The following is a 27,055-nucleotide window of genomic DNA, read 5'->3' as shown; positions in this document are numbered from 1 at the left end:
TTCCCATCCCAACCCGTCTGTTCATTAGATTTTGGCAAATGTAATTTATTTTGGATCGTCAGTTTCATGAGGCGTCTCAACCCATATGTGTGGTTTGTGATGGCTAGCCAAGACCACTCAAGTTGTCATTAATAGCAGTGTCTTATATTTCCTATTGACCTATATTATACATAGTAAAAAAACTGAAAACAATGTGGTTTCTGCTAATGTGAGTTAATGATGTCCGAACAAAACAGAAGAATTCACCTCAAATATTTCTCTAAATTAATTAGATGTGTTTGTCATTTAACTTGTCGTGTTTTTGATGATTTTTTTTTTTCCAAATCAAGAAACTTGACTCATCAGTCTACATTCTGCATGTAACTGTTACTTCTTTTTATTCAGAGGTCCTCAACGTTTTTAATCAAGGACCCCTTAACTGAAAGAGAGACGGATCAGGGACCCCCTACAACATGCTGTATGTTGTATAAAAGGTTGTTTCTTATTAATCTGGGCCTAACATTATTTGTAGAGCAGCCTAAAGCCTTTATGCATACCTTTTTTGTGTATAATACTAAGTTATTCAAAATACATTTATAAATATTTTTTTTACGTTAAACATACAACTCTAAGGATTAACTGTATCTGTTGATGGCTACCTTAGTGACTACCTTACACACAGGCCAGTAAACAGTGGGGATTTAAAACAATAGTTTGGTGCCCCCCCCCCCCCCCCGCGTTGACTCTGAGGACCCCCTGTTGAAAAACTCTGGATTAAATGATAGGGATGTGTCAAAGCATTGTGAATCAGTTAAATATCAATAAAAAAAGATTACGACCGGTTGATATGCATTGTTTTTAAACGTCCTACGGCGCAATCCACTTTCTACCCACGGCCCTTTGCTGCATGTCGCCCCCCCCCCCGTTACTCTCTACAGCTCTCCTATTAATTAAAGGTCAACAGGCCCCAATCTGTTGTTTTGCAGTTTACAGTGGCTTGCATAAGTTTACACACCCATGCTAATGTTGATTAAAAAGAAAAAACAAAAAGCATCTCTTGGAAATTGATTGTAATGCCTTAATTTAAAAAAAAAAAAGGTTCTATTCAGTTAGCTACATAGCTGGTTTGATTTGCATTGAGAGATGATCTATGGAAAGTTCCCCATGCCTATCTCTAGGTATGGTGGAAGGGTATGTGATGGGGGGGGGGGGGGGCTATTTTAATTCAAAAGGCCAAGGGAACTTATCAGGATGCATAGTATCCTGGATCCATGAAATAACTGGCCTTAAAAATAAAACTATGCCTGCTCTCTGAGAATTTAACATAGGGGTTGTCACGTGCCGTTGTTGGTGTGATACTCTGTAGGTGTGTGGTGATTCTCTGCAGGTGTGTGCGCTGAGGGGCGCGCAGCTGAGGGGGTCATGATGTTGCCGAGGGAGAAGAAGGAGCGCGTGTGTGACTGCTCAGACGGGCTTCCGAGGAGAGGAGAGGCGGGGCTGTGTGGGAGCTGTTCAGAGCCAGGCCTTGCTACCCATGTGCCCGTCGCCGTCATATGTATAGCCTGTGGTTGCCTGTTGTGGTGTGGACACAAATAAATCTGCCGTATTTAACCGATTGCTTTTCGTCCCGGGGTTTTATTATTATAAGCTGTCTACGACCCCGGCCCTAGGCTACTTTGCTACTTCGGGTCGTAACAGATATGGGGGCTCGCCCGGGATCCTTTTGGACCGGTTATCACTGTCTGATGCGGTAAGTTGTTCTGTTTGATGTTTATGTAGCCCTGTGTGCTGTCTCCGTGGCTTTGCTGGTGTGTGATTGTGAAGCTGCTTCCTCAGTCTAGATAGGGTGGTGTCCAGCTGGGCCTCATCGGCCTTTCCTTCGGACACTTGTTTATTGTTTTGCCTTTTTTGTTTTCGGGGTCAATCCTAGGCGGGGACTGCATTCCCAAAGGGGCTGGCGTTTCAGGGTTTCGGCCGCTGATGTGTTGCCTGTAAGTCGCCTCGAGCCTAGCACGGCCTCAGAAGATATTCAGGGTTTAGTATTGGATAGGCAGGTTCTGGGGAAGATTTGTTTCCGTGTGTGCAAAGTTGGAGGCTGGTTGTGTGGGCATATCATTGATATCAAACATTACTCTTACCGTGTTCGGCGTGATTGTACTAGTAGTGGGTGATGGCCGCTTTTCAATTTGATGAGTTTGTGGCGGACCCTACTTTAGGTGCATTTGACAAGTGTACAAAAAAGGATTTGCATGTGATTGCTGTACATTATGGTATGTCTGTGTCCGTTTCCCTCTGTAAGGCTGAGCTGAAAGCGTTTGTGTTTGACGGTCTTGTTAGTCAGGGGGTTTTCTCCGTGTCTACACCTGTGTGCGTCTCTGGCCTGCAGGTGAATGCACCTGATGCGACGGATCTGCCCGTTACTCCTGTTAATGAACATGAGGGGGGCGGTCAACCGCCTGTTACTTTACCAAAATTCGATCCCATGTCGGTGGAATCGTCTCCGGGTTCTAAGCTGGATGCCAGGTTGAGGGTGCGATTAATGCGTCTTCAGGTAGAGAGGGAGGAGAAAGAGAGGGATTTTCAGCTCCGCAGAGAGCTAGAGTTGAAGAAATTGGAATTGGAAGCGGAGACTGCTTTGAGGATGCGTCAGATGGAGATACATGCTGGGGTGGGGGTTTCCCGTAACACATCCACTGCTGGCGCGCATTCTCGCAGTTCTGTCAGTTTTGACGTGAGTAAGCACATTTCGCTGGTCCCTGTTTTCCGTGAGTCCGAGGTGGAAGCGTACTTTGGTGCGTTTGAGCGTATTGCTGCTGCCTTACAGTGGCCTAAAGATGTGTGGGCTATCTTATTGCAGTGCAAGTTAGTGGGTAAAGCTCAAGAGGCCTGTTCCTCTTTGTCTGTGGAGGACGGGCTGGCTTATGAAAAGGTAAAGAGTACTATCCTGCAAGCATATGAGCTGGTGCCTGAGGCCTATAGACAGCGTTTCCGCAGTCTTAGGAGAAGCCAGAGCCAGTCATATGTTGACTTTGCTAGAGAGAAAGGGATTCTTTTTGACAGGTGGTGTGCGGCGTGTAAGGTCGCCGATCTGTCTGCGTTGCGGGAGCTGATGTTGTTAGAAGAGTTTAAGAACTGCCTACCGGAGCGCACTACCGTGTATTTAAATGAGCAGAAAGTGTCCACCCTGCAGCAAGCTGCCACTCTAGCTGATGAGTTTACACTTACTCATAAGGTTGTTTCTAGCAAACGTGATACTTTCCAGCGTGAAGTTATCCATGGTGCAGATCTTCCAGTGCCTTATGACAGCGTTCCTTTACGTCCAAGGTCTGACAAACTATGCTTCTTTTGTCGCAGGTCCGGTCATCTGGTTGCTAACTGCGACGCTTGGAAGCGGAAGCAGCAGGGGTCATATCAAAAACAGCCGAAGGGTGTGGGATTGATTAAATCTTCTCCCAGAGTCCAATCCTTGGAATCCGTGGCTCCTGTGATGCCTGATGACTGTTTTAAACCATTTATCTTTAACGGATTTGTGTCTCTCGTCAGGAAAACCTGAGGATCAGATCCGGTGAAAAATATGCGGGACACGCTTTCACAGTCACTGATTGTCTGATGTTCTGCCGCTGGGACCCCGCTTAAGCGCGTGTGCAGTGTGAGGGGCATAGATGGGGTTTGTGCGGCACGCTAGATACAGGTTCATGTACAGTCTGACTAGTGACAGGGTTTTTTACAGTAGGCCGGTCAGGATTCCTATGAAAGGTGTTGACTTTACATGGGGAATGACATTGCAGGGGGGAAAGTTTTCCTGTTCCTGAGGTGGTGTGCACTCCACTACCTGAGTCAGAAAACGATGAGCTAGTTCGGGAACATCCTCATGTGTTTTGTAGCTAAGTACTACTAGAGCGCAGGCTCATAAGCAGACTCAGGAGGTCGGCTTGTCTGACTCCCTGTTTGCTTCTGTATTTTCTGGGGAAGGTATGACCTCTAGTGGTTCGTTTGGCAGTGCTTCAGGTGAGCCTGGTGAAAAGGATGACGCCACTGCATCTTTACCGCTTACTCGGGAGGCTCTTGTTACAGCTCAGAAAAATGATCCCTCGCTGGATAAGTGTTGGAAATCAGTGGTCAATATGACTGAGTGTAGTGGTCAACTGCCTTTTTTTGTGGAAAATGGGGTGTTGATGCGGAGGTGGACCTCACGGAAAGGGTGGGTGTCGACAGATTCTGAGGAGGACTGGGGGGTGGTTTTTCAGGTAGTAATCCCTGTTGACTGTCGACAGCATGTTTTAGCACTGGCTCACGAGCACCTATGGTCAGGTCACTTGGGCATCAGCAAAACCTATGATCGTGTTCTTAGGCAGTTCTTTTGGCCAGGAATGAAGGCAGACGTAGTGCGCTTTTGTAAAACCTGTGGTACTTGCCAGATGGTAGGAAGGCCTAATCAGCCTGTGCCCCCCGCGCCGCTGCGGCCTATTCCGGCTGTTGGTGAACCTTTTGAGCATGTTTTAGTCGACGTGTAGGCCCATTGCCAAAGCAAGTCCGGGAATCAATTTTGTTTCACCATGAGTGTGTCAACTACCCGTTTCCCTGAGGCAATCCTTTGCGCAAGAAACCGCTAAAGCAGTCACTACCGCCCTGCTTAAGTTTTTTACGACTTATGGTTTACCAAAGACCATACAATCAGATCAGGGGACAAATTTCTTGTCCAGAATCTTATAGGAGACCCTTCCATCCCTCGGTATTTCCCACTCAGTCCAGTGCTTATCACTGAGTCGCAGGGTGCGCTAGCGCTGGCACCAGACTTTTAAATCCATGCTGAGTAAGTACTGTTATGAGACTGGGAATGACTGGGACAGGGTGTGCCTTTTGTTTCTTGCTGTGCGTGATGACAAAGCAGGAATCGCTAGGGTTAGTCCGCAGAGCTGGTGTTCGTCACAATGTGCGTGGCCCATTGAAAGTATTAAAGGAGAAATTAGTGGGTGATAGCTCTGGTGGAAAGAATGTGCTGGATTTTGTATCTTGCTGTAGAGAACGTCTGCATCATGCTACACGTTTGGCCAAGGAGTCACTTTTGTCATTTCAGGGTAACATGAAGAGACGTTTCGATAAGAAGGCGGTCGAGCGACAGTTTGCTGCCGGGGACCAGGTGTTGGTCTTGCTGCCTACCACAGGCTCTGCCCTTGCTGCCCGGTTTTCAGGTCCGTATGTGGTGGAAGCTAAAGTCTCCTCTACCGACTATGTTATCCGTACGCCTGAGCGTAGACGGAAGACCCGCTTATGCCATATTAACATGCTGAAATCTTTTCACCACAGAGGGGCTGACCTGTCAGGGCCAGAGACGACCCAAAATGTGGCTGTGGTAGGGGTTTCATCTTTTGTTGGTAGTTCTCAACCGGGACTGGAGGCAGACCTGATGACCCCCTGTGAAAGCCATCTGTGTGGTAGGCTAGCCAACTCGGAGTTCTTGTCCAATCTTGACCAGCAGCTGTCCTATCTCCCCATACTCATAAACAGGATGTGATTGGCCTGCTCGGCAGGTATAGTAATATAACAGGATGTACCCTCACGTACAGGTGTGCTGGAGCATGACATTAAAGGGTAATGCTGCCCCCATTAAACAGCATGCATACCGCTGTCCGCTTGCTAAAAGGGAGGCCATGAGGAAAGAGGTTAGCTATTGTAGAGAATGGTCTTGCCAAGCCTAGCTGTAGTCCATGGAGTTCTCCCTGCTTGTTGGCGCCTAAACCCGATGGCAGTCCTCGCTTCTGTACAGATCGTAAAGGTAACGCGTTACGTATCGGATCTTTTCCTTGCCCTTATGGATGATTGTGTAGACAGGGTTGGGCCAGCTGGTGTATAACAAAGCTTGATCTTCTCAAAGGATACTGGCAGGTTCCTTTGACACGGGGGCCTCTGAGATCTCGGCTTTTGTCACTCCTGATGCTTTTATGCAGTATACGGTGATGCCGTTTGGCATGAAAAACGCCCTGCCACTTTCAGCGCCTTATGCAACATGTGTTAGGGGATGTACCTAACTGCAGTGGTATCTAAGCGACGTGGTGTCTCACTCCAGTGAGTGGGGTAGTCACTGTCCAGTCTGGAAACTGTTTGCAACGGTTGGGACGACGCTCCTTACCTCTAACTGGCTAAGTGCGAGTTCGGTAAGGCCACCGTCACTTACCTTGGTAAGCAGGTTGGCCAGGGTCAGGTTCGGCCTGTGGATGCTAAGGTAGCCGCGGTTATCTCTCTACCAGTGCCCAGCACTAGACGTGAACTAAGGCGTTTCCTTGGGATGACGGGTTACTATCGCTGTTTCTGTAAGAACTTTTCGGTAGTGGTTGCTCCTCTGACCAGGTTGTGTAGTCCTGTGGTTCCTTTCGTGTGGAATGATGAGTGCAGCCATGCTTTTAACTCTGCTAAGTCTCTCCTCTGTAGTGCTCCAGTGCTGGCTGCTCCTGACCTGGTTCGACCTTTCCAGCTTGAGGTGGATGCCAGTGCCACGGGAGCTGGTGCTGTGCTGTTGCAGGAAGGTGATGGGGACGTGTGTCATCCTGTCTGTTTCTTTTCCACCAAGTTCAAGCGTCATCAGTTGAACTACTCAACCATTGAGAAGGAGACCCTGGCGATGCTCCTTGCCCTACAGCACTTTAATGTTTATGTAGGATGCAGTCCGTTTGCTGTCACTGTTTACACTGACCATAACCCCCTTGTCTTTCTGGCCCAGATGTATAACAGCAATCAGCGTCTAATGCGCTGGGCACTTATGGCCCAGGGTTACAACATCTGCATCAAACACAAGAGGGGTGCAGATAACATTGTCGCTGATGCACTGTCCCGTGGGTGAGACTGGGTTTTGGGGGTCTTAAGTGTGTTTTAACGGTGCATTGTGATGATGCTCCAGGGGTGTGAAAAGAGGGGGGGGTTCTCTCTTATGGGAGGGGGTGTCACGTGCCGTGTTGTGTGTGATACTCTGTAGGTGTGTGTGTGATTCTCTGCAGGTGTGTGCTGCTGAGGGTCGCGCAGCTGAGGCGGGTCAGTTGATTGGTGCCCGAAGGGAGAGAAGGAGCGGCTGTGTGAACTGCTCAGACGGTCTTCCGAGGAGAGGAGAGGCGGCTGTGTGGGAGCTGTTCAGAGCCAGGCCTTGCTACCCATGTGCCCGTCGCCGTCATATGTATAGCCTGTGGTTGCCTGTTGTGGTGTGGACACAAATAAATCTGCCGTATTTAACCGATTGCTTTTCGTCCCGGGGTTTAATTATTATAAGCTGTCTACGACCCCCGCCCTAGGCTACTTTGCTACTTCGGGTCGTAACAGGGGTGTATACTTATGCCCCCTCTATTTTAAGGAAGAACATTTATTTATTTACGATACATTATTCATTCACAAAGAAAATTGGTGTCCTTGAGAGGTTGGATTGGGTAAAGTTATGCAAGCCACTGTAAATAAATTCATATGTTTAAATCCTTTGTCTGCAGCCAATTCTGTTAAAAAAGACTCCTGAGAAAATAATCTAAAATCGTGAATCCTGTTAAATCATGAGTTGAGTGTATCATTATATCCCTATTAAATGATAGTGTGTGTTAAGTGAACTGTTGTAGTAATGCGTTGCTGCACACCTTGTATTGGTAACATCCGACTTTGTAACATTGAAGTCTACATGTATTTCTTTGACTCTTTGGGTGCAGTTTGTGTGATTGGATGTGAATGTGTCCCTACCCCAGAGGGCCATGAAGATGGAGAAGAAGACAGTGGCTGGGTTATCGAACAGGTGGCTGGCTCGGGCTGTACCACACGCCGTCACCAGCTTCCAGTAGCTGCAGGCGCGATCGCAGAGCGGACACATGGTGATGTTGTGCCTGGGATCACAAATCTCCATACTGACGAAACAGGGATGGATGGAAGAGAGGAGTTATTGAAAGAGGTGGAAGAGGGCGAAAGGATGAATGTGGAAATAGATCCAAACAAGGGTTTAGATTCAGTTCACTGTACATGCCAAAAAAAAAAACATGTCACAATTTTCTGCTCCTGCAGGTTGTCTGAATGGGGTAGGGGTGGGAACCTTTACTGGTCTGACAATTTGATAACCATTACCCTGTCAAAGATTTGAATCGATTCATTATCACGATGCCTCATCTCCTCAATGTTGTATGTATATATATACAGGGCGGCTGTGGCTCAGTGGTAGAGCGGTTACCTGCCAATTGGAAGGTTGGTGGTTCGATCCCCGCCCCTGCAGTCATTGCCGAAGTGTCCTTGGGCAAGACACTGAACCCCGAGTTGCCCCCGGTGCTGCGCATCGGAGTGTGAATGTGTGTGAATGTTTATCTGATGAGCAGGTGGCACCTTGTACGGCAGCCCCGGCCACAGTGTATGAATGTGTGTGAATGGTGAGTGTTTCCTGTAGATGTAAAAGCGCTTTGAGCAGTTGTTAAGACTGGAAAAGCGCTATATAAATACAGCACATTTACATTTATATATATATCGCTACACATTGTTTTCACCAACTAATTCAAGCATATATAAATAAACTCCCATTTATATTTTATATGCTCTTTAAAAAGACACATGGGAAGCGGGAAATCATGGGGTTATGTGTGGGCGGCTATACCCGAATCAGTGGGCCATCAGCAGCAGAGAGCCTGCGGTCACAGTCAGATTAACCATTAGGGCAACTGGTCACTTGCCCAGGGGCACTGGATCATCGTCAAATATTATCACGTTAGATCACGTTATGAAACGCAGTCCTCACTTTCCTCATTACATGCAGATTTTTGCGACCCGTTTCATCAAAATATGTTAAATCGCGTAAAAAAACATTGTCTGTAGGGAGCGGGAGCGCTAAAAGGAAATGAAAAAGAGAAAAGGAATTGAAATTAGTCGACAACTTGAAACATATTCCAAAAGTAGCCAATTTTTTTTTACTTCAAATAGGTGCGATGATAACGCTGAAATCCCTCCTTCACCTTTGACCATGGAAACAGCTTTAACATTAGTGCTAGCAGTCAGGCTACCACCAGTGTGGAAGCTAGCAGTGAGACATGGCGTGGGAGACACGGGACAGCCAAGAGCAAGAGGACGACGAACATGAACAGCCTCCTCATCATCACAACAAACATGCTGCTGTCCGAGATGGTTAAACCGACTCTCCATCTCCGGGTCTGTCAACGCTGTGTCTCTGCCCCTGGCTAACGCTATTGTTAGTTAGCATGCTAATGCCACCCAACACTGATTACAGATAATGTCATAAGAAGCCAAACAAGTTGTGAGTAATCTGCCGGGAACACTGTGCTGTCCTATGATGTTACAAGAGAGTGTCCTTTTGATGGAAACACACTTTCACCAGCTTTATTCACATGAGTTTTTTTACGGAACTTCAGACAATTCGATTGACAAGTGGATGGAAACTTAGCTTGTGTGTGCGTGCCTGTGTGTGTGCGTGCCTGTGTGTGTGCGTGCTTGTGTGTGTATACCTCGGTATGTTATCGTCGACGGTGGCGCAGCCATAGAGGAATACAATGACTCCAACTATGGCTGCAGGGATCAGCATCTGTGTGTAGACTCCTAACCAGGCAAAGTACAGTCCAACCTTCTCCCCAAAATATTTCCTGTAGGAGGAGATACCAAAGGTCAGAGGTGCTACATTTACAACATCAAATTTGCTTAGATACCGTATTATCATAACACCTAACCATTAACCAATGAGATCACGGTTGATAGGATCAGGTAATGGTTAGTATTAAATGAAGCTGTCCTCCCTTGAAACACGCCCACATAAGTCGTTCCTTCAAGCAGGAATTCTATAAAATATATATTTATAGTGGCAGTGCCTCTAAGTGGCCGTAGTAGTTATGACGGGAGCAAAGCAGGAAGTAAGCTGACAAAGAATAGTAGCGTAAGGAGGTAGGTCGGGGTGGTGGATGGGTCAAAGAAAAATACTGACCCAAATAAAAGTAATCAGCAAGTTCTTTTTAACTTTACAGAACAAACGGACCTTTGTCAAGTTCTGTGTCACGTGCAGAACCAGACGTGCATTGGCATCCTGATTTTAACCCAAACCACAATCTTTTATCTAAACATAATATATTAATGTGTGTGCCTAAACATAACTTAGGTTTTTTTTGTGCCTAAACTTAACCAAACTGCATTTCACAATAACAACACGTTTAAAACCGCGACCGTAAAAGTGACGTTCTCTGGTTTGGAGGACTTGCAAATTACTGTAGTATAACAGTGTGTTCCATTTGTACTCGGAGGCCTGATTTTCCAAGGTCAAAGTCCAAAACACACCCCCTGAACTCCAACATGGCTGCCCCGTGCATCAGCAGCAGTGATTGTTATCAACTGGTATTGCTAACAATGGCTAACCTGGCTAGAGCTAATGAAAACAATGGAAAAATCAGACTTGTAAATGTTAATCTACAAACCCATTCAACCTAGGGTGGGATGTCCTTCCCATTTCCGGCTTTTGAGGTAAATGGAACGCACTATTAGGTACTTCCTGCTGTCTTTGGATGTTTTAAATAATTTCCCCAATGAGACCCTTTTATGATGATTTGATGAGGCTTGTAATATGTGTAGTGTATAAGATCAGTGCTGTGGCCCCAGTACAGAGCATGCTTGATAAGAAAACCCCATCAGATTCAGCTCACACTGCCAGTCAGATTCCTGGACCACAGTCAGCTCAGCACTGCACTGATTCTAGAGGAGAGCATCATGTATCAGTGGAGCACCAATCTGCTTATGATCTGTCTCTCTCCTGCCTGCAGGCGGGTGCAGGCAGCCAGTACTGCTGGCAGAAGATGAGCCGTGGTAGATATAGACGCTGTGTGAGAATGTGTCTGTGATTCCCCTGATGGCTGTGACAAAGAGCACTGCTACAGTATTGATCTGACCTGATGAGTCCAATAGGCTGGTACTTGTAGAAGTAGCTGTAGCTGGCCCACTGCTCGTACAGCAGCTGTGAAGAGAAGCACGAGTCAATCATCAAGGATTATATAGCATGACACAATGTTACGTAATAATAATTACCATGAATATTATGTATTATATTATGTTATGTACTGTATTGGAGAGAGGCCATTAAATTTTTTTTCTGGTGATGCTGTTTGCTGTCAAAGCTATACAAAAATTATTCATTCACTCAATATTTCCTCCATGTTTACCTGTTTGTCTTGACAAATTGGAACAGTGTTTCCACCCTCAAATTACTCTTTTATCAGTGTTTGAATTTGTCATTTTCACAATAAAATAAAGACAACAGTAACCCAAGAAAATGCAATAATATATAATAAAGATGAGGTGAGATTAAGAAACCCCCTAGGGGCTTATAAGTGTTGTACGGGTGTACCCAGCAATGGTTGTCTTTATTACCTTAACCTAGTGATTATTTTCTCAATAAATTGATTATTGGTTTGGTCTATAACATAGTGAAAAAAAGCACAACATGTAGACACCAGAGGCTGGAATCAGTGAGGTTTTGCTATGTTTGCTTTAAAGAATTACCAAAACAATTAGTTGATTATAAAAAGTGTTGCTGGTTATTTTTGTTTTGATCGACTAATCTATTAGCTGTTTGAGCTCCAGTGTTGAGCTACTGCATTGCCAATTAATGTCCTGCACATTGGTTTCACAATAAAACGCCTTATAACTGCAAAAACTGGCTTTTAATGTGACACACGTGCAGGAAGTGCATGAGGCATAAACAGAAAGGTTCCATATTGTAAAAAGTAAGATTTCCATGTAGTTTTTTTTTAAATATAAAGGAGGCAATTGTGCCTTTAAACGAGCTGTCAGGACTTCCATACAATTGTGATGTCACAACTATATATGTATATATATATATATATGTGTAGAAAGTGCCGCAACAGTCATTCCCCAACTGCAGTGACGGTGCAGACACTGAGGCCCTGTTTACACGCACGTGGTTATTTTGAAAAACTGAGATAGTTCCCTTCATTTGCACGTTTGCATTCAAACTGAGACAAATGGAGGTTTAGGCAGCCAAGTAAGAGAAGAGAGAGGCAGAAGTGGAAAGTAACAAAATACCTTTAATAACGTTACCGTATTGAGGAGTTCAATACAGTAACAGCAGCTTCTCCAACTGGAGGGCTGCTGTCATAAAGCTCTCGCTGCCGGCTGCACTTGCGAAGCTTTTGTTAGAAGTGCGTAGTTATAACTCAAGGTGACCTCAGAGTATCTCTTTCCTGGATTTGGCGTTAGAGAACACTGCCTTAGGGTGTTAATCAAACCAGAACCAACAAAAAATGAAACCAGACATGTCCCCCCCAATCCCCACTGGAACACCACCTTTGCTCCTCAACACTGGTTTCCTGCAACGCTTTCTCATGAACAGGTCCCTGTGACATTTTACAGAATTAGGCGACGGCCAACTGGTCACCTGATGAACGGTCACAGGAGAGTTATGTTTAGCTGAGAAAACGTGAAAGTGAGCCGGGTACAGAACCATCGCATTCTCACTCCCATCGCGTTAAATAGGGACGCTTGGTCAGGTGCCTTTGCCGTAGTTACTGACGCTAAAAGTCTCCTTTAGATCCACATCTAAACGTGATTTATCCAAATGCTCTGTGTCGGGACTGTTGACGCCACTTTTGATGAAGGTAAAAGATGGTGGTTGGGCTTAAAAAAGGTGTGTTCACGCCAGATGCGTTTGGAAAAGTGATACACGGGACACAAACACTGGTCTCCTGGGTGGGTGGGTTGTTTGACCCATCAACCCCACCCAACCAACTTCCCTACGTGGAATTTCAAGCTTTACTACAACTCGCTACCTTTGTCTCATAAAACTATACCATTTTAAAGCACCGCGTAGATGGTGCTCTGCCCGGTGCGTTCTACACTGATGCTGAAGGGTGCTTTTTACGTCGTATCTGACGCTGAAAGCCATTGCCCAAGCGTCAGTATTTTACGAGTTCGGAGTGAGCACGGGTTGACAGAGCACCTTGAGGTGGCGGTTGTTTCAGAGTAGTGTTAATTTCGTCAGACGAGACTAAATGTGATGATGACAAAACTGCACCAATGTCCCAAAATGCTGACTAAGACTAAATTAACATGCATTATTATTGACGAAAATGACAAGACTAAAATGTTTTGCAAAAAATAAAAAATAAACTAAAATCTGTCTTTCATCTCTACTTTTTCATTATGCGAAGTACTAGTGCAGTGCCTGTTTGGAGCGCCGCGGTTCAATCAGGCGCGGCTCGGCTGCGGCTCATCTAAAGATTTGGCGTGTCCCCTTTTATTAATCCAGCTGTCACACATCCAGGTAGTGATGTGGCGGGGGAGAGAGGAAGCCGGTTCATCCGGCTGGAGAAGGTGGAGTGGAGGAGTCCTGGTAAAGCTTGCAGATGTATGCAACTGCTGTCAACAAAACAAGGTGCTGTAGAGCCCAGGGGCCCTGGCTCCTATCTAACATATGTCTGTGTAACAAGGTGCTGTAGAGCCCAGGAGTCCTGGCTCTTATCTAACATGTGTCTGTGTAACAAGGTGCTGTAGAGCCCAGGAGCCCTAGCTCTTATCTAACATGTGTCTGGGAAACAAGCTGCTGTAGAGCCAAGGGGCCCTGGCTTTTATCTAACATGTGTCTGTGAAACAGGTGCTGTAGACCCAGGATCCCTGGCTCTTATCTAACATGTGTCTGTGAACAAGGTGCTGTAGAGCCCAGAGCCCTAGCTCTCATCTAACATTTGTATGTGAAACAAGGTGCTGTAGAGCCAGCCCTGGCTCTTATCTAACATGTGTCTGTGTAACAAGGTGCTGTAGAGCCCAGGAGCCCTGGCTCTCATCTCATGTTGTCTGTGAAACAAGGTGCTGTAGAGCCCAGAGCCCTGCTCTCATCTAACAGGGGTCTGTGAAACAAGGTGCTGTAGAGCCCAGGAGCCCTGGCTCTTATCTAACATGTGTCTGTGTACAAGGTGCTGTAGCCCAGATCCCTGGCTCTATCTAACATGTGTCTGTGAAACAAGGTGCTGTAGAGCCCAGAGCCCTGGCTCTCATCTAACATATGTCTGTGTAACAAGGTGCTGTAGAGCCCAGGAGCCCTGGCTCTTATTTCATGTGTCAGTGTAACAAGGTGCTGTAGAGCCCAGAGCCCTAGCTCTTATCTATCATGTGTCTGTGAAACAAGGTGCTTTAGAGCCCAGGAGCCCTGGCTCTCATCTAACATGTGTCTGTGAAACAAGGTGCTTAGAGCCCAGGAGCCCTGGCTCTTATCTAACATGTGTCTGTGTAACAAGTTGCTAGAGCCCAGGAGCCCTGGCTCTCATCTAACAGGTGTCTGTGAAACAAGGTGCTGTGGGGCCCAGGAGCCCTGGCTCTCATCTAACATATGTCTGTGTAACAAGGTGCTGTAGACCCAGGAGCCCTGGCTCTTATCTAACATGGTTCTGTGTACAAGGTGCTGTAGACCCAGGACCCTGGCTCTTATTTAACATGTGTCAGTGTAACAAGGTGCTGTAGAGCCCAGGAGCCCTAGCTCTTATCTACATGTGTCTGTGAAACAAGCTGCGTAGAGCCCAGGGGCCCTGGCTTTTATCTAACATGTGTCTGTGTAACAAGGTGCTGTAGAGCCCAGGAGCCCTGGCTCTTATCTAACATGTGTCTGTGAAACAAGCTGCTGTAGAGCCCAGGAGCCCTGGCTTTAATCTAACATGTGTCTATGTAACAAGGTGCTGTAGAGCCCTGGGGCCCTGGCTCTTATCTAACATGTGTCAGTGAAACAAGGGACATGTGTTAAACGCTATTTGACTGAAATGGTTATCAGAAATAATCTTAGAAATAATATATTTGAATAAAGACTAAAATGTTTTGACTAAACATGACTAACAAAAAAACATAAGTGAATGAATAAATATGACTAAAATCTAACAAGGACATTTGGCACAAGACTAAGATTAAATTAAAAATAGGTGAAATAATTTTAGGCTGTGACAGTTGAGTCCTGCGGCAACGACAGGTAAGTTAAGGCACCAAGGTGACAAGTTAAGATTACAAAAAATTGTTGTTAGTTTTAAGCCAAACTACAATTTTTGTTTTCTAATCTTAACTAGACATTTTAAAAACAGCAGGCCCCTTAACTAGTACTCCTGGGACAGGAACACCTGTTTCCTGGGTAAAAGTCTTGTGTTGTCCCCTTGACTTTTTCCGGGACACAAACTCGGACTCCGCATCCCCTGCTTGCTAGGTAGGAGGTCGGGGTGGATGGGTCCTAAAACCCATCCACCTACCCAGACCAGAGCGCTCTCTACAGCAGCTGTCAATGTGGTTTGTGCAGTAATGAATACGTGGAATACATACAAAGTACAGTGCATTACTTTTCGTGATAATATCTACAAATGGTTCATGAGAACAGCCGGTTTACTTTAATCAAGATCTTTGTCTTTAACCAAGGTTTAGATGCCCAAACCTAACCATAAAGGTGGGTTTTTCGAAAGTCATTAAGGTTGTTTTGGAAGGCACTGACAACCCTTTAGTATTGTTAAAATAATTTTTTAAGTTACAGCAAAATGCCACTATGGGGTGTAACAGTAACACAGGCAGGTGAAGCTTATCTCATAACCACCTGCAGCAAATTTAGTTGACTTTGGGGTGTTTGGTGACGACATTTGAGCCAATTAGAATTTATTGCGGTATTCATTCTAGTATTATTTAAGATATGTGGTAAATTTAGGACTGTGAAGAATGCTGAATGATAAACAAAACAACCTTGATGTGGGTGTGTGTGTGTGTTCCCCAGTGCAATACATATGCAAATCCTTGCTGTCCACTGTATGCGATGGTCATTACAATGATTACCTAACAGCTGACTTAGTCTAGCTCTGTTCCAGTAGTAGGCAACATGCGCATACATAAATCCCTGGGAAATGGTTTTTCACACACAATCACACTCCGTTCACAGGCAGAGCAGCGAGGCTGCAGCTGAAGGCATTTATCACAGGAAGCAGGCCCAGAGGAGTGTCCACATGGCAGATCAGATTGGGCTTGGGGACCGAGGCCCTGTTCTTATTTTAATATCCGATCTGATGGGGATCCGTTCACAAGTGGAAAGCCATGCACGTACAAGAGACTGTGTCTCCACATATTATTATTGGCTGTGATCACACATATTGTTATCTGATCTCACTTCCCCGATCTACAATATATGCAAATAAATATACTCACTTTCTGTTTGCATATACACTGGTTGTGTGTTAAGAGTACATTTCAGTTGTTAGGCTATTCTCACATAAATCGTTCATTACAAATGTGCGACGACTAAAATAGCGCTGCCTAAAGGACAAAACCTTTCTCTGCGGTGTTACAGTATGCAACATGTACATTTTATGAACCTAACAATAAGGATGTCTACTGGCGGCCGCCGGGACCTGTGCAGGAGAGAGAGACGTTTTTAGAAGTCTCAGTGTGTTCAGCTCTCTGTACGTTTGTAGCTTCTGACTGAATCTCTGTCGTTTGAAATTTAGTGTATATATCACATCTGCTTATATTTTACCATTTCATGTCCGCTTATACGTAGGCGTCGTGTTACACTACTGCTGATAAAGACCCAACATTTCCTCATTGTAAAAGTTTGTTAAGCTTTTAAAACAACACTTTTTACAACAATTACAATATCCAAAATCTAAGGCAATATCTAGCCTCACATATCTATCGATTTAATATTGATATATTGCCCAGCCCTACACTGAATGAGAACGTAGTTCTGCACAGTTGAGTAGGTGGGTCCTGAAAATGGATCAGGACCCCTTCACGTGCATGTTGCTAAAAGAATAGGGCCTGAATGGGGTCTCAACGCATCCTGGGTGCATTCCCGGCTGTACTTAGAGCTGTCCACTTGTGATCGCATCACTCAGGATGGAGGTTAATCCCAGATGGAAATGGGGCCAGAGACTAAACATGTAGTCATCACTACAGTCGAGTAAATCCTATTTCCTAAACATGTAAACGTGGGATTGTAATATATGTATCAAAAGTATGTTGCTGTGGAGGCTCTTGAAAGCACCGAGCTAAAGGTTTTCTGATGCCTGAGAACAGAGGAGGGATTATTAGGCTGTTGCCTTAGTGACACACAGCCTACAGTATAATTATGGAGAGTGTTAGCAGGGGAGGAGATGACTTCAGACTCAGCATGAGCTTTTATTTTATTTCCAATTGCCTGGTTCATTTTTTGTACAGTAGGAGGTAAAGGCTCAGAAATGCACAAATGCTATCATGTTAGCATGGCAATCTGTCGTCCTTTTTTACTTTTTTTTTAACTAATTGAGTCACATGTTTGAGTCACTTACATAAATAATGCTGTGCTGCTTTTAAGACGAAGAAGAGGACAAGCCATGCAAAACACATTTGAATTGAGACATTTATCTTAATGACAGTGTTGTTTAGTGAAAGTGTTGGTTTGGTGACATCTGATTCAATTTATTGATTGGTGGATCCGCTCTACCTACCTTCCTGTCGTTAGGTTCTGCATTCACCCCCTCGATGTCTCCCTGTAACAACAAATGCACTTTGTTTATCATGTATATAGCGGGAGCAGCAGGCTTTAAATACATTGTTAGCAACTGGCTATAACCAAGCGCTACATTCAGCTTTTTCAAGCTAGGTATCGCTAAACTTGTAGTCCCCCATAGCTGAAGAATAAAATCTGCTTTATGTCTGTGGTACAATCCGAAAAAGACTTGTGGCAATAACATGAAAGCTGAGTGGCTGCAATATAAGTTGCTTGTTGGTCTCATTTGTAGTCAAAATACAACAAATTATATTTGGACTAGCGAAAGAAAGAACTACTAACACTATGGAATCAAAAATTATTCATTCTAAAGCATTACCATGAGCATTAGAGGTAGGGTTACATGGAAGTAAGAACATTATTAAGTTAAAGTAAATCATTAAGAATGATTTGAAATTGATTTCAGACCTAGAACACAATACTTCAGCTAATTTAAGACTTTTTAAGCCCTAAAAGTCTGATTTTGAAATGTAATACTTTTAGACTTTGTGAGATCCAGCGAAAACCCTGATATAGGCCACTCAATGATGCCTTTAATTCAACACAGAAATATGAGACCTGAGAGAACGCCGAGAGACATTCTTGTCACAAATAGGATTAGTTCACATCGATTCTAGACTACAAGCAGCAGATGCTTTGGACATTTTTGTATCAGAAGCTCTAAATTGGAATAATTCTCTCGGTATATAAAATGTATCAACAGTTCTCAGGCCAGTAAGGGAGAGGCGGCCATGAGGTGTGATGGTGACACTCACGTCATGCAGAGGATAAGCAGATGTATAGACACCATTGGCTAGCAGACTGGTTATCCCTGTAGGAACACACACACACACACACACACACACACGTGTTAATTAGAATTACACTGAAGAAGAATTACATGAAGAACATCTTCACTTGCCCCACTGGCAGGACAGAGCAAATAGCAGAGCCAGTTAAAACCACGAAACACCCAAAGCCACCCAACCATTGAGCAAATCTGCCCCACAACATGACTATGTTATGTCTCTTATTTTATGTTGTTTTATTATGGTGGTAACTGTTGGTCATGTATAACCAAAATATTACACTAGAAGGTGTGCTTTAACATCATCATGACCACAGGGATGCAGCCAGGAGATGACATTCTCCCAGTGATGAGATATCCTGGGACATCCCGGGACGGACAGATCACAGGACATCCCATTACACACATTACATTCAGTGGCTTGAGAAAGTTTACACACCCATGCTAAAGTTGATTGAAAAGAGGACTAAAAAAAATCTTTTGGAAATTGATTTTAATGCCTTAATTAAAAAGAATATGTTATTTCAGTTGGCTTAATAGCTGGTTTGATTTGCATTGAGAGATGATCTTATGGATGCATATCTCTATGTATGGTGAGGTATGTGATGATGTGTGTGTGGGGGGGGGGGGGTGTTATTTTAATTCCAAAGGCCAAGGGAACTTTATCAGGGTGCATAGTTTCCTGGACACATGTAATAACTGGCCTTTAAAAATGAAAATTGGCCTGCCTCTATGGGAATTTAACATAGGGGGGTGTATACTTATGCCCCCTGTATTGTAAGGAAGAACACTTATTCATTTACAATCATTATTCATTCACAAAAGAAAATTGGTGTCCTTAAAAGGTTGGAGTTGGAAAAGGCACTAAGATCAATTTCCAAAAGATGTTTTTTATTCCTCTTTTTAATCAACTATAGCCTGGGTGTGTAAACTTTCTCAAGCCGCTGTTAGGAGGAGACCACATGGAGATGGGTTGCTAGAGACACTACAGTACCAAACACACCCATATACAGTATACAACAGAGCACAACTTAGTGAAATTTCACCTCCGCATTTAATTCAATTCAATTTTTCAATTCAATTTTATTTATGGTATCAAATCATAACAATAGTTATCTCAAGACACTTTACAGATAGAGTAGGTCTAGACCACTCATTTACAAAACCCCAACAATTCCAGTTATTCCCCCAAGAGCATGCATTTAGCGCGACAGTGGAGAGAGAAAACTTCCTTTTAGGAAGAAACCTCGGACAGACCCAGGCTCTTGGTAGGTGGTGTCTGGTGACGGTTGGGGGTGTGATGAACAGTGGCAATAACAGTCCCAATAAAGATAATGGAACTATGACTGGAAATAGTAGTTGTAGTAGTTGATGGCGTAGCAGGGCACGGCAGGGGAGCACATCCTAAGAACTAGGATGCAGTACTGTAGAATACCTTGAAAGCAACTTGGACTTAAAGTTGAACTTGGAGGACAGAAGGAGACAGGGGTTGTACCCTCACAAAGCCTTAGCATGAAAGGACGACAGCTCTACCTCTTGAGCTGCAGGGGTGGGTCTAGAGGGTGCCCAAGGGTGGCACCTTCCCTCCTGGTGCCACCCCAATCCATTAAGCTAGAGTGCCTGACAAACTTGATTTCCATTGGATCAGATTAGTGTCACTTTGGTTAATGGATATATACTTTAAACACACATTGTACACAACTGTGTACTTTGTTGCAATGTTGAGGCCAGTTTAGAAGTTGAAACATATTGAACTCACTATGGAGCACTTGTTGCTTTAAGAAATAAATTGTGTTTGTCACATTATTGTTATATGTTATTATACGTTTGATTTCCTATTATCTGAAAACTGTGTAGAAGTTTGAGGCAAGTTTATTGTAAGTGTATTTCACTTGATTGTTGTATGGTTCTGTAAATAAAGAATCTTCTCAGCCCTTGTCTCATGACCAATTACTGTTTCCATGACAACTATCCAAATCGTTGCCTTAAGAGCCCATAGAAAATGTAGATTGTATTTTCATACACAGCATGTTGAAAATAAAAACAAGTGACACTAATGATAAATGTGATAAATTACATTGTGTTGTTCTATACTATCCAAAATTTCCTATATTTCTAAGCAGATTTTCTATGCTGTATTCTGATTAAAAAAAAATAAAAATAAAAAAAATAAATAAATAAATAACTGCCCCTCCCCATGCCATCCCACTTTAAAACTCCTGGTGCTGGCGCCCCTGTTGAGCCGCAGCCAAAACAACTTAGAGCGTCTGAGCCGGTCTGGCATGAATAATGTGAGTGGTAAATCGGAATTATTGCCATAAACTTGATCATATTTGATACTACTACTTTAAAAAATGCCAGGGTAACATGGGGCATGATTAAAACAAGAGCACGTGCCAGACATTTCATAATCATACGAATTTTGCAGGCAATGTATTTTAAGTGAAGTGTGCTAAAGAACCAGAAGAGCAAATGTTTACGCTCGACTAAGTAGGTAGATGGAGAGGTGCAAGTTCACCTCCTGGGCACTGCCAAGGTGCTCTTGAGCAAGGCACTGAACCCCCAACTTCAAAAGGTGCCTTTCCATGGGCACCCCCCCCCCCCCCCCCCCCCCCCCCCCCACTCTGACATCTCTCAATTTAGTGCATGTATAGGTACTGAGCATGTGTGCGTAATTCAGGCCTGTGTGTAATGTGTGTAGTAACAACAGAGTGTAAATTGTAATTTTATAAAGTATACATTATTATTGTTATTCTTATTATTATGATACTGTACATTTGAATATTCTGTGATAGTGTTTGTGACTTGACATCTTGATTTCTCTACCAGTCCTTGGGCTTTCTTGGCTCTTACAAAACGCCTTTTTTCAGTTTCCCCTATTTATTTTAGTTTTTTTTCCCGCCTCAAAAACAAATCTGAACACATTTATTACATTTTCTACAACTGACTTAAACCGCATGACTAAAGAGACTGAACCCTGGGCAATAATGACTACTCTCACCAGTTATCCGTCACTTTCAGTCAACACTGTACTGTGCAGCGTGAACGCTGTACTTGGATGACAGAAAGGTTGCATCCCTGTGCTTGATAAGCTTCTTTCTCTCTGAGTCATGACTCTGCGCAGCAAATGTATTGTTCATTTGTGTAAAGGGTCAAGAGGGAATTTAAATTCTAGCTGAGGATGATATGTCTTCACAGAAAGACTCAAACGCAGACTAAGTATCAGGAGTAGATAAGTGAAAAAGAGGATAGGAGGCTGGATGAGGGGGGAGGCTGCTAGCAGAAGCAGAGCGTTGGTAGCAAGGGGTGATGGCTGAAGATGCTGGAGCGAGGCAGATGGGTGAGCAGGGATTCAAGTGGTTTGCTGCGCTGGCTGAAGGGATGCAGGCAGAAACAGGCAGGCAGAGGAGAGTGACCCTGCAGAACAGGCTTCGTTTATGCACAAAAGCCCCGATGCTTGGAACGAGGAGCGGCCTGAAGTGTAAGTACCACGGTTCACTGAACCATCTGCCGTTGAGTCTTTGAATGACCGGGATCGATATGCTGGAGGTCGTTGCAGTTGGTGGAAGACAGGTGTGGATGATGAGCAGCAAATCAGGAGTGAGGAGCGCCACAGGCACAGAGAGACAGACAGAGACACGGAGAGACGCACAGAGAAAGAGACAGAAACAGACACAGAGAGACAGACAGCGAGACAGACATAGACACAGGGAAGACGTACAAAGACAGAGATATAGACACAGAAAGACAGACAGCACGACAGACAAAGACAAAGACAGAGACACAGACACAGCCACAGACAGACATATACACAGACACAGAGAGATAGACAGAGACAAAAAGAGACATACAGAGAAAGAGACAGAAACAGAGACAAACACAGAGAGACAAACAGCACGACAGACACAGACAAAGACAGAGACACAGAGACACAGAGAAACATATACACAGACACAGAGAGACAGACAGAGACACAGAGAGACGTGCAGAATAAGAGACAGAAATAGACACAAACACAGAGAGACAGACATCACGACAGACAGAGACAAAGACAAAGACAGAGAGACAGAGACACAGACACAGACACAAAGACAGACATTTACACAGACACAGAGACAGACAGAGACACAGAGAGATGTACAGAGACATAGACACAGACACAGAGAGACAGACACACAGAAAGACAGACACAGACATTGACACAGACACAAAGAGACAGAAAGAAAGACAAAGACAGAGACATAGACACAGAGAGACAGACACAGAAATAGACAGAGACAGACAGGAAGACACAGGGGAGGTGAAAACATACACTGCGTTTATATGCATTATGAAACCCGATTATATTCAGAGTTCTCAGACACCTTACACCAGTCACCTTAACAAAAGAAAATAGTCCTCTCATACCTAGGGATATCTTTTCAAACATTTTCCCTACCAATACTGTGATTTTGATAACGGTTTCTGAACAATACTTCTTTTGATACAAATTTTATAAAATCCATTTTAACAAAAATGAATGACAAAATTACACATTACGGCACAAATCTTTCATTCGTTTTTCAGCTCCTACTACGTAAGACTCATCCCCGAAATTACTAGATCTTGTTAGAAACATGCTGCGTGCTTATTGGCTTACTGATGAGATTAACACCTTAGGTATTGAAATTTGGTATTGAATAACGAGGCATTTTTTGATACTCAATACTAAGGACGCAATTCGGTCGGTGCCTAAAAAGTATTGAAATCGGTGCCCAGCACCGCTGCATTGGTTTTTGACCAGGAAACATAAAAAAGCACTTGTAAGCAACGGCGCCAAAAACAACAGCAACTACACACGCTTTAAACCTTTGGCAAGGGCTCCCAAGGAGACCCATTTCAGGACGGATGCTAGGACAAAGACGGAAGATTTTGACAAAGACGGAAGATAAAGCATTGTTCTGATCAGCTGTCAGTTGCGGAGCGCCACCTACTGTACCTGAGGTAGACTTACTCCCATCATTCTCCCCATTCTTCCCCGCTCATATCAACAGGGAGAACAGGCATGGGCGCTTTGCATGTAAAGCCAGTGGCGGAAAAACACAAGGAAAACCCCCGGGTCACGGCCGGGACTGAGACACAGGATGGCTTCAGATGGTCATCAACATCAAAATTCAATCCATTCCAAGCTAATCCATTCATTAGTTGGAGAGTTGGGGACATGTTGCTCAAAGACCACGACGGCACACCCTGCAATCTTCTCTGGGGATAATTACACTAGAATTTGAGGAGAATAATTGCATATTGATTTTTCTGTTGTAGTAGAGAAACAGGCAGGAGGTCTTACCCATGGAATATTTGGCTCTGGTGCATCTAGTCCTCTTCAGTACCTCATAGACCTAAGGATACAACAACATGTTAAATAAAAAAAACTCATATTTAACTAAACAGGTTCAGTTTTAGAATCATGAGAATGCAGATGAGAAGGTAGGGTAGGGGTGTAGCGATACATCGATATAACGGTTCAATGATCCACATTACAATATTATCGATCCAAAGTGAAAATATCGATACAGATCATCTGTAAAATGCCCTATATTTTTCTTTTTATTAAAGAGAATTTTTTTTAATTTAAATGTCTGGAAGAGCTCATTAATAACATTGTCAAACTATATTTTAGTTGCTTTTTTGAGTTTCTATAAAATGAAATGGGCTCATGAATCTTATATCATTTGAAGGCTCCTGTATTGAATCAAATTGAAATCGTATTGTAACAGACTTTACGATATCAGCAAATATCATATCGTCTAAAGAATCAATATATCGTATTGTGATCAAACTTGAGGAGAATGAGCTAAATATTTACTTGTATAGTAGTACAGGTGAAATGTAAGAGGGAGAATGAGTTTTGTTTAGTTGTTGTTGCGGACTTTGAACAAAGCGTGTTTTGCTTTAACAAAATTACAGTTTATTTAAAAGGAGTCTGGTGGGTCTGGCGATGGCGATATAGGAGCTGTTCATAGGTTCTGACTCTTTAACAAAAGTGTCTACCTTTGAAAGGATCCTTTCCATGTTGTCAGACACTTAGAACAATAATCTGAGCCTGTTCGTCTAAGTGGATGTAAATTGAAGGTGCACAATTGCCCATTAACATTACACTGTAGCTTGTTTCACAGCTGCCGATCGCCAAGGTTGTCATAATATTGGACCAATTTCAAAGATTGTTGTTCCCATCAGTTATTTAGACACAAAACATTGGGAACTAGGTTCCAGGTTGAAAAAAGACAAAGTGGACTTTATAACCATAAATAGTAGATTTGATTAATGCACATTAATCAACATTTCTATAACTGCACCAGTGTTAGCCAATTGGTACATTTTCAACTGTAGTCCTAGCATGCATGTCTTTATGGTGGGAAGAAACCAGAGCACCCGGAGGAAACCCCACGGAGAACATGCAAACTCCACACAGAAAGGCCCGGAACGACCTGGATTCATACCCACAACCTTCTTGCTGTGACGCAGAAGTGCTAACCACTGAGCTTCCGCCAAATTCGACATATCACAAAAATGCTGCCACTGGGCTGAATGAAACTTCTTATGAAGCTTCCTGAAGGAGCCACCTTAGAACACGTCATCTATTGAAACCAATACTTACTATTGAGCTCCTGGTCTTGCTGTCAAAGAACTTGTCCCTGTCCGACAGATCAAATCTGGCAACAAAGAAGACAACAGGTCTAGTTTTAGTTGCAGATCCGCAAAAGAGTGCAGAATGATAGTGAACATATTTGACCTTAGAGTAAAAATTGGAAAAAAGTAAAGAGGCTAGTTGGGATATTTAACAATTAAAATTTGCAAAGTTAAGCCCTATCACGCAGTTGTGATAATGTTGTTAATATAATGCTGTCCATCTAGCACACAGAGAGCTGAGATTAAAGACACGTTGTAAAAGAACCGCCACAAGTAGGATCAAAAGTACAATAACAATGAAGTCACAGTGAAATGGAAGCTTATGTAATTATGTTTTAGAACTGATTGAAGGCTGCAATTTACACAACAAAAAGATGAAGGGAGAGACATGGACAAGCTTTACACAACCAGCCAAGCCTGTCTCCTGCTAATAATCTTTAGAAGCAGTTAATATGCAGCAGAGATTTGCATCATTGGTGACTTTTACTGCCATTCAGGACATGCTGTATGCCTTATTTTTAATTTTTTTTAAAATTGATTTAAAACTTGATGCCCAATGAGGGAAAACCCTATTCAGTGGGGCAAGGTGAACAAATATGTAAACAAAAAAATTAAAGACATATCATATTTTGTTTGTGTTCAGAGGCTGCTGGTGCGAACCGACCTGGATCCAGCTGATTGCTGAAACTCAAATAGAGAATTTCTGTAAAAATGTGTATATTTTGCCCGTAGAGTAGCACAGTGTCACTGGAAGGACAGTTCGCATTGCCAAGCCTTCCTCCACAGCGCTGCGGAGGAGGGTCTGGCTAGTCCACACAGCGTTCCCGGGATGGGAGAAAAACGTGCTTTGGTTTATTGGCATTTCTTTAAACCAATCACTATCAGACAGACCCCAGGTGCCGCTGCAAATCAGCCCCGAGAAGGAACTTGTTTTGGTGGAACGTGTGTACGTTCAAAAGTTGTTTTAGTCGTGCAACACAAAATTTAGAATTGAACAGACCAGTCAGACTCAGTACATATGAATGCAATTCTTAGAAGGAAAGCACTTGGAAGTGTGTGCACTGAAACCATTTCATCCAAAGGACTGAGTGGGCAGCTCCTGTCAGTCATGCATGTGTTGCTGGTGGTGCTTGTTGGCCTTCACTGAAACAGTCCAGATGGTCCCTGTGCCTCCACTGACAGACAGCTTTAATCTGAAGTTAAATAATCCTCTATTTAGTCCTGGATTGACTTGAGCATTCCCCTCAGAAAGTGACAGGATTGAGCTCAAGACTAGCCTATAGCAGAAGCATTAAACACCATGTCAGATGGAGCCAGATTGATTTTAAATAGCCTGTAATTTACATCTAGGCTTCATCTCAGGGAACTGGCCTGGAGTGCTTTCAAAATGGATGAAGATTAGGTGATGGAAAAGATGTGGAGGGAGATCTCCTGCTAGCTGTTAGTCAGAGCTGTAAATATAGCTGCACACTGCCCACTCTCTCCTCCATACATCCCAGCAGGCTGATGGTAATGCTAAGACATTCCTCCGCCTTGATCACTGCCTTTGAAAGTTGTTGTACTTGTTGGGACAGAACCGGATGAGTCTGTGAAGGCATGATGTCTGTCTGTAATCAAATGCTTCATCTAGCCATTGTCATAATCTTCCAACACTTGGGAAAACGTAAATGACTTTTGTGATTCCAGCTAGCTGCGTGTGTTTCCTTCGGGGAGAGAAAGCTGAGAGATGGGAGCTTCAGCAGAATGCTGCAGGAGAGCGTCACGCTTCAGCCTTCCTGTCATGATGTTTTAGTCCATTGTGCACCTCTGTAGTTCCCTGTCTGTGCTGTCTGAGTGGCTAAAACTGCGTTGCCTTTGTTTAGATGGTGATTTGTTTAGAGGTGAAACAACATTAAACATGGAAACATTTTACAAAAAGAAAATTATAAAGTTTAAGATTTTCAGATTTCAAATTTGCCGGTTATCTAACTTGCTTTTTAGCATAAGAGTCTTACAATCACAGATATAACTTGCATCTATTAGTTGGAGATACAGTATGTCTCACCATGATCTCTTGCTTCAGGATTATCTCACTGCACTGGGAGATTATGATGGTAGTTTTGGGGGGG

General features: G+C 43.7%; 1 protein-coding gene across 9 annotated transcripts in view; it reads right to left on the bottom strand.

Moving 5' to 3' along the window:
- Positions 1–27,055, bottom strand: part of LOC116690507 (anoctamin-1) — a 148,247-nt gene that overhangs the window by 36,880 nt on the left and 84,312 nt on the right. For 6 of the 9 annotated variants that reach the window (XM_032517519.1, XM_032517514.1, XM_032517513.1 and 3 more), the window contains 8 exons: positions 24,916–24,970; positions 23,605–23,656; positions 21,768–21,821; positions 18,247–18,302; positions 17,430–17,471; positions 10,866–10,930; positions 9,444–9,578; positions 7,690–7,850 (listed from right to left, as the gene is read on the bottom strand). In XM_032517519.1, coding sequence (XP_032373410.1) covers positions 7,690–7,850; positions 9,444–9,578; positions 10,866–10,930; positions 17,430–17,471; positions 18,247–18,302; positions 21,768–21,821; positions 23,605–23,656; positions 24,916–24,970 — 620 coding nt within the window. The remainder of the gene's footprint in view (positions 1–7,689; positions 7,851–9,443; positions 9,579–10,865; positions 10,931–17,429; positions 17,472–18,246; positions 18,303–21,767; positions 21,822–23,604; positions 23,657–24,915; positions 24,971–27,055) is intronic. The other 3 variants (XM_032517517.1, XM_032517518.1, XM_032517515.1) reach the window with 2 other exon arrangements.

The sequence above is a fragment of the Etheostoma spectabile genome, chromosome 6 (genome assembly GCF_008692095.1).
Source record: "Etheostoma spectabile isolate EspeVRDwgs_2016 chromosome 6, UIUC_Espe_1.0, whole genome shotgun sequence".
Taxonomy (NCBI): domain Eukaryota; kingdom Metazoa; phylum Chordata; class Actinopteri; order Perciformes; family Percidae; genus Etheostoma; species Etheostoma spectabile.
Note: the sequence above shows the minus strand (reverse complement) of the source record. Positions and strands in the feature narration are given on the sequence as shown.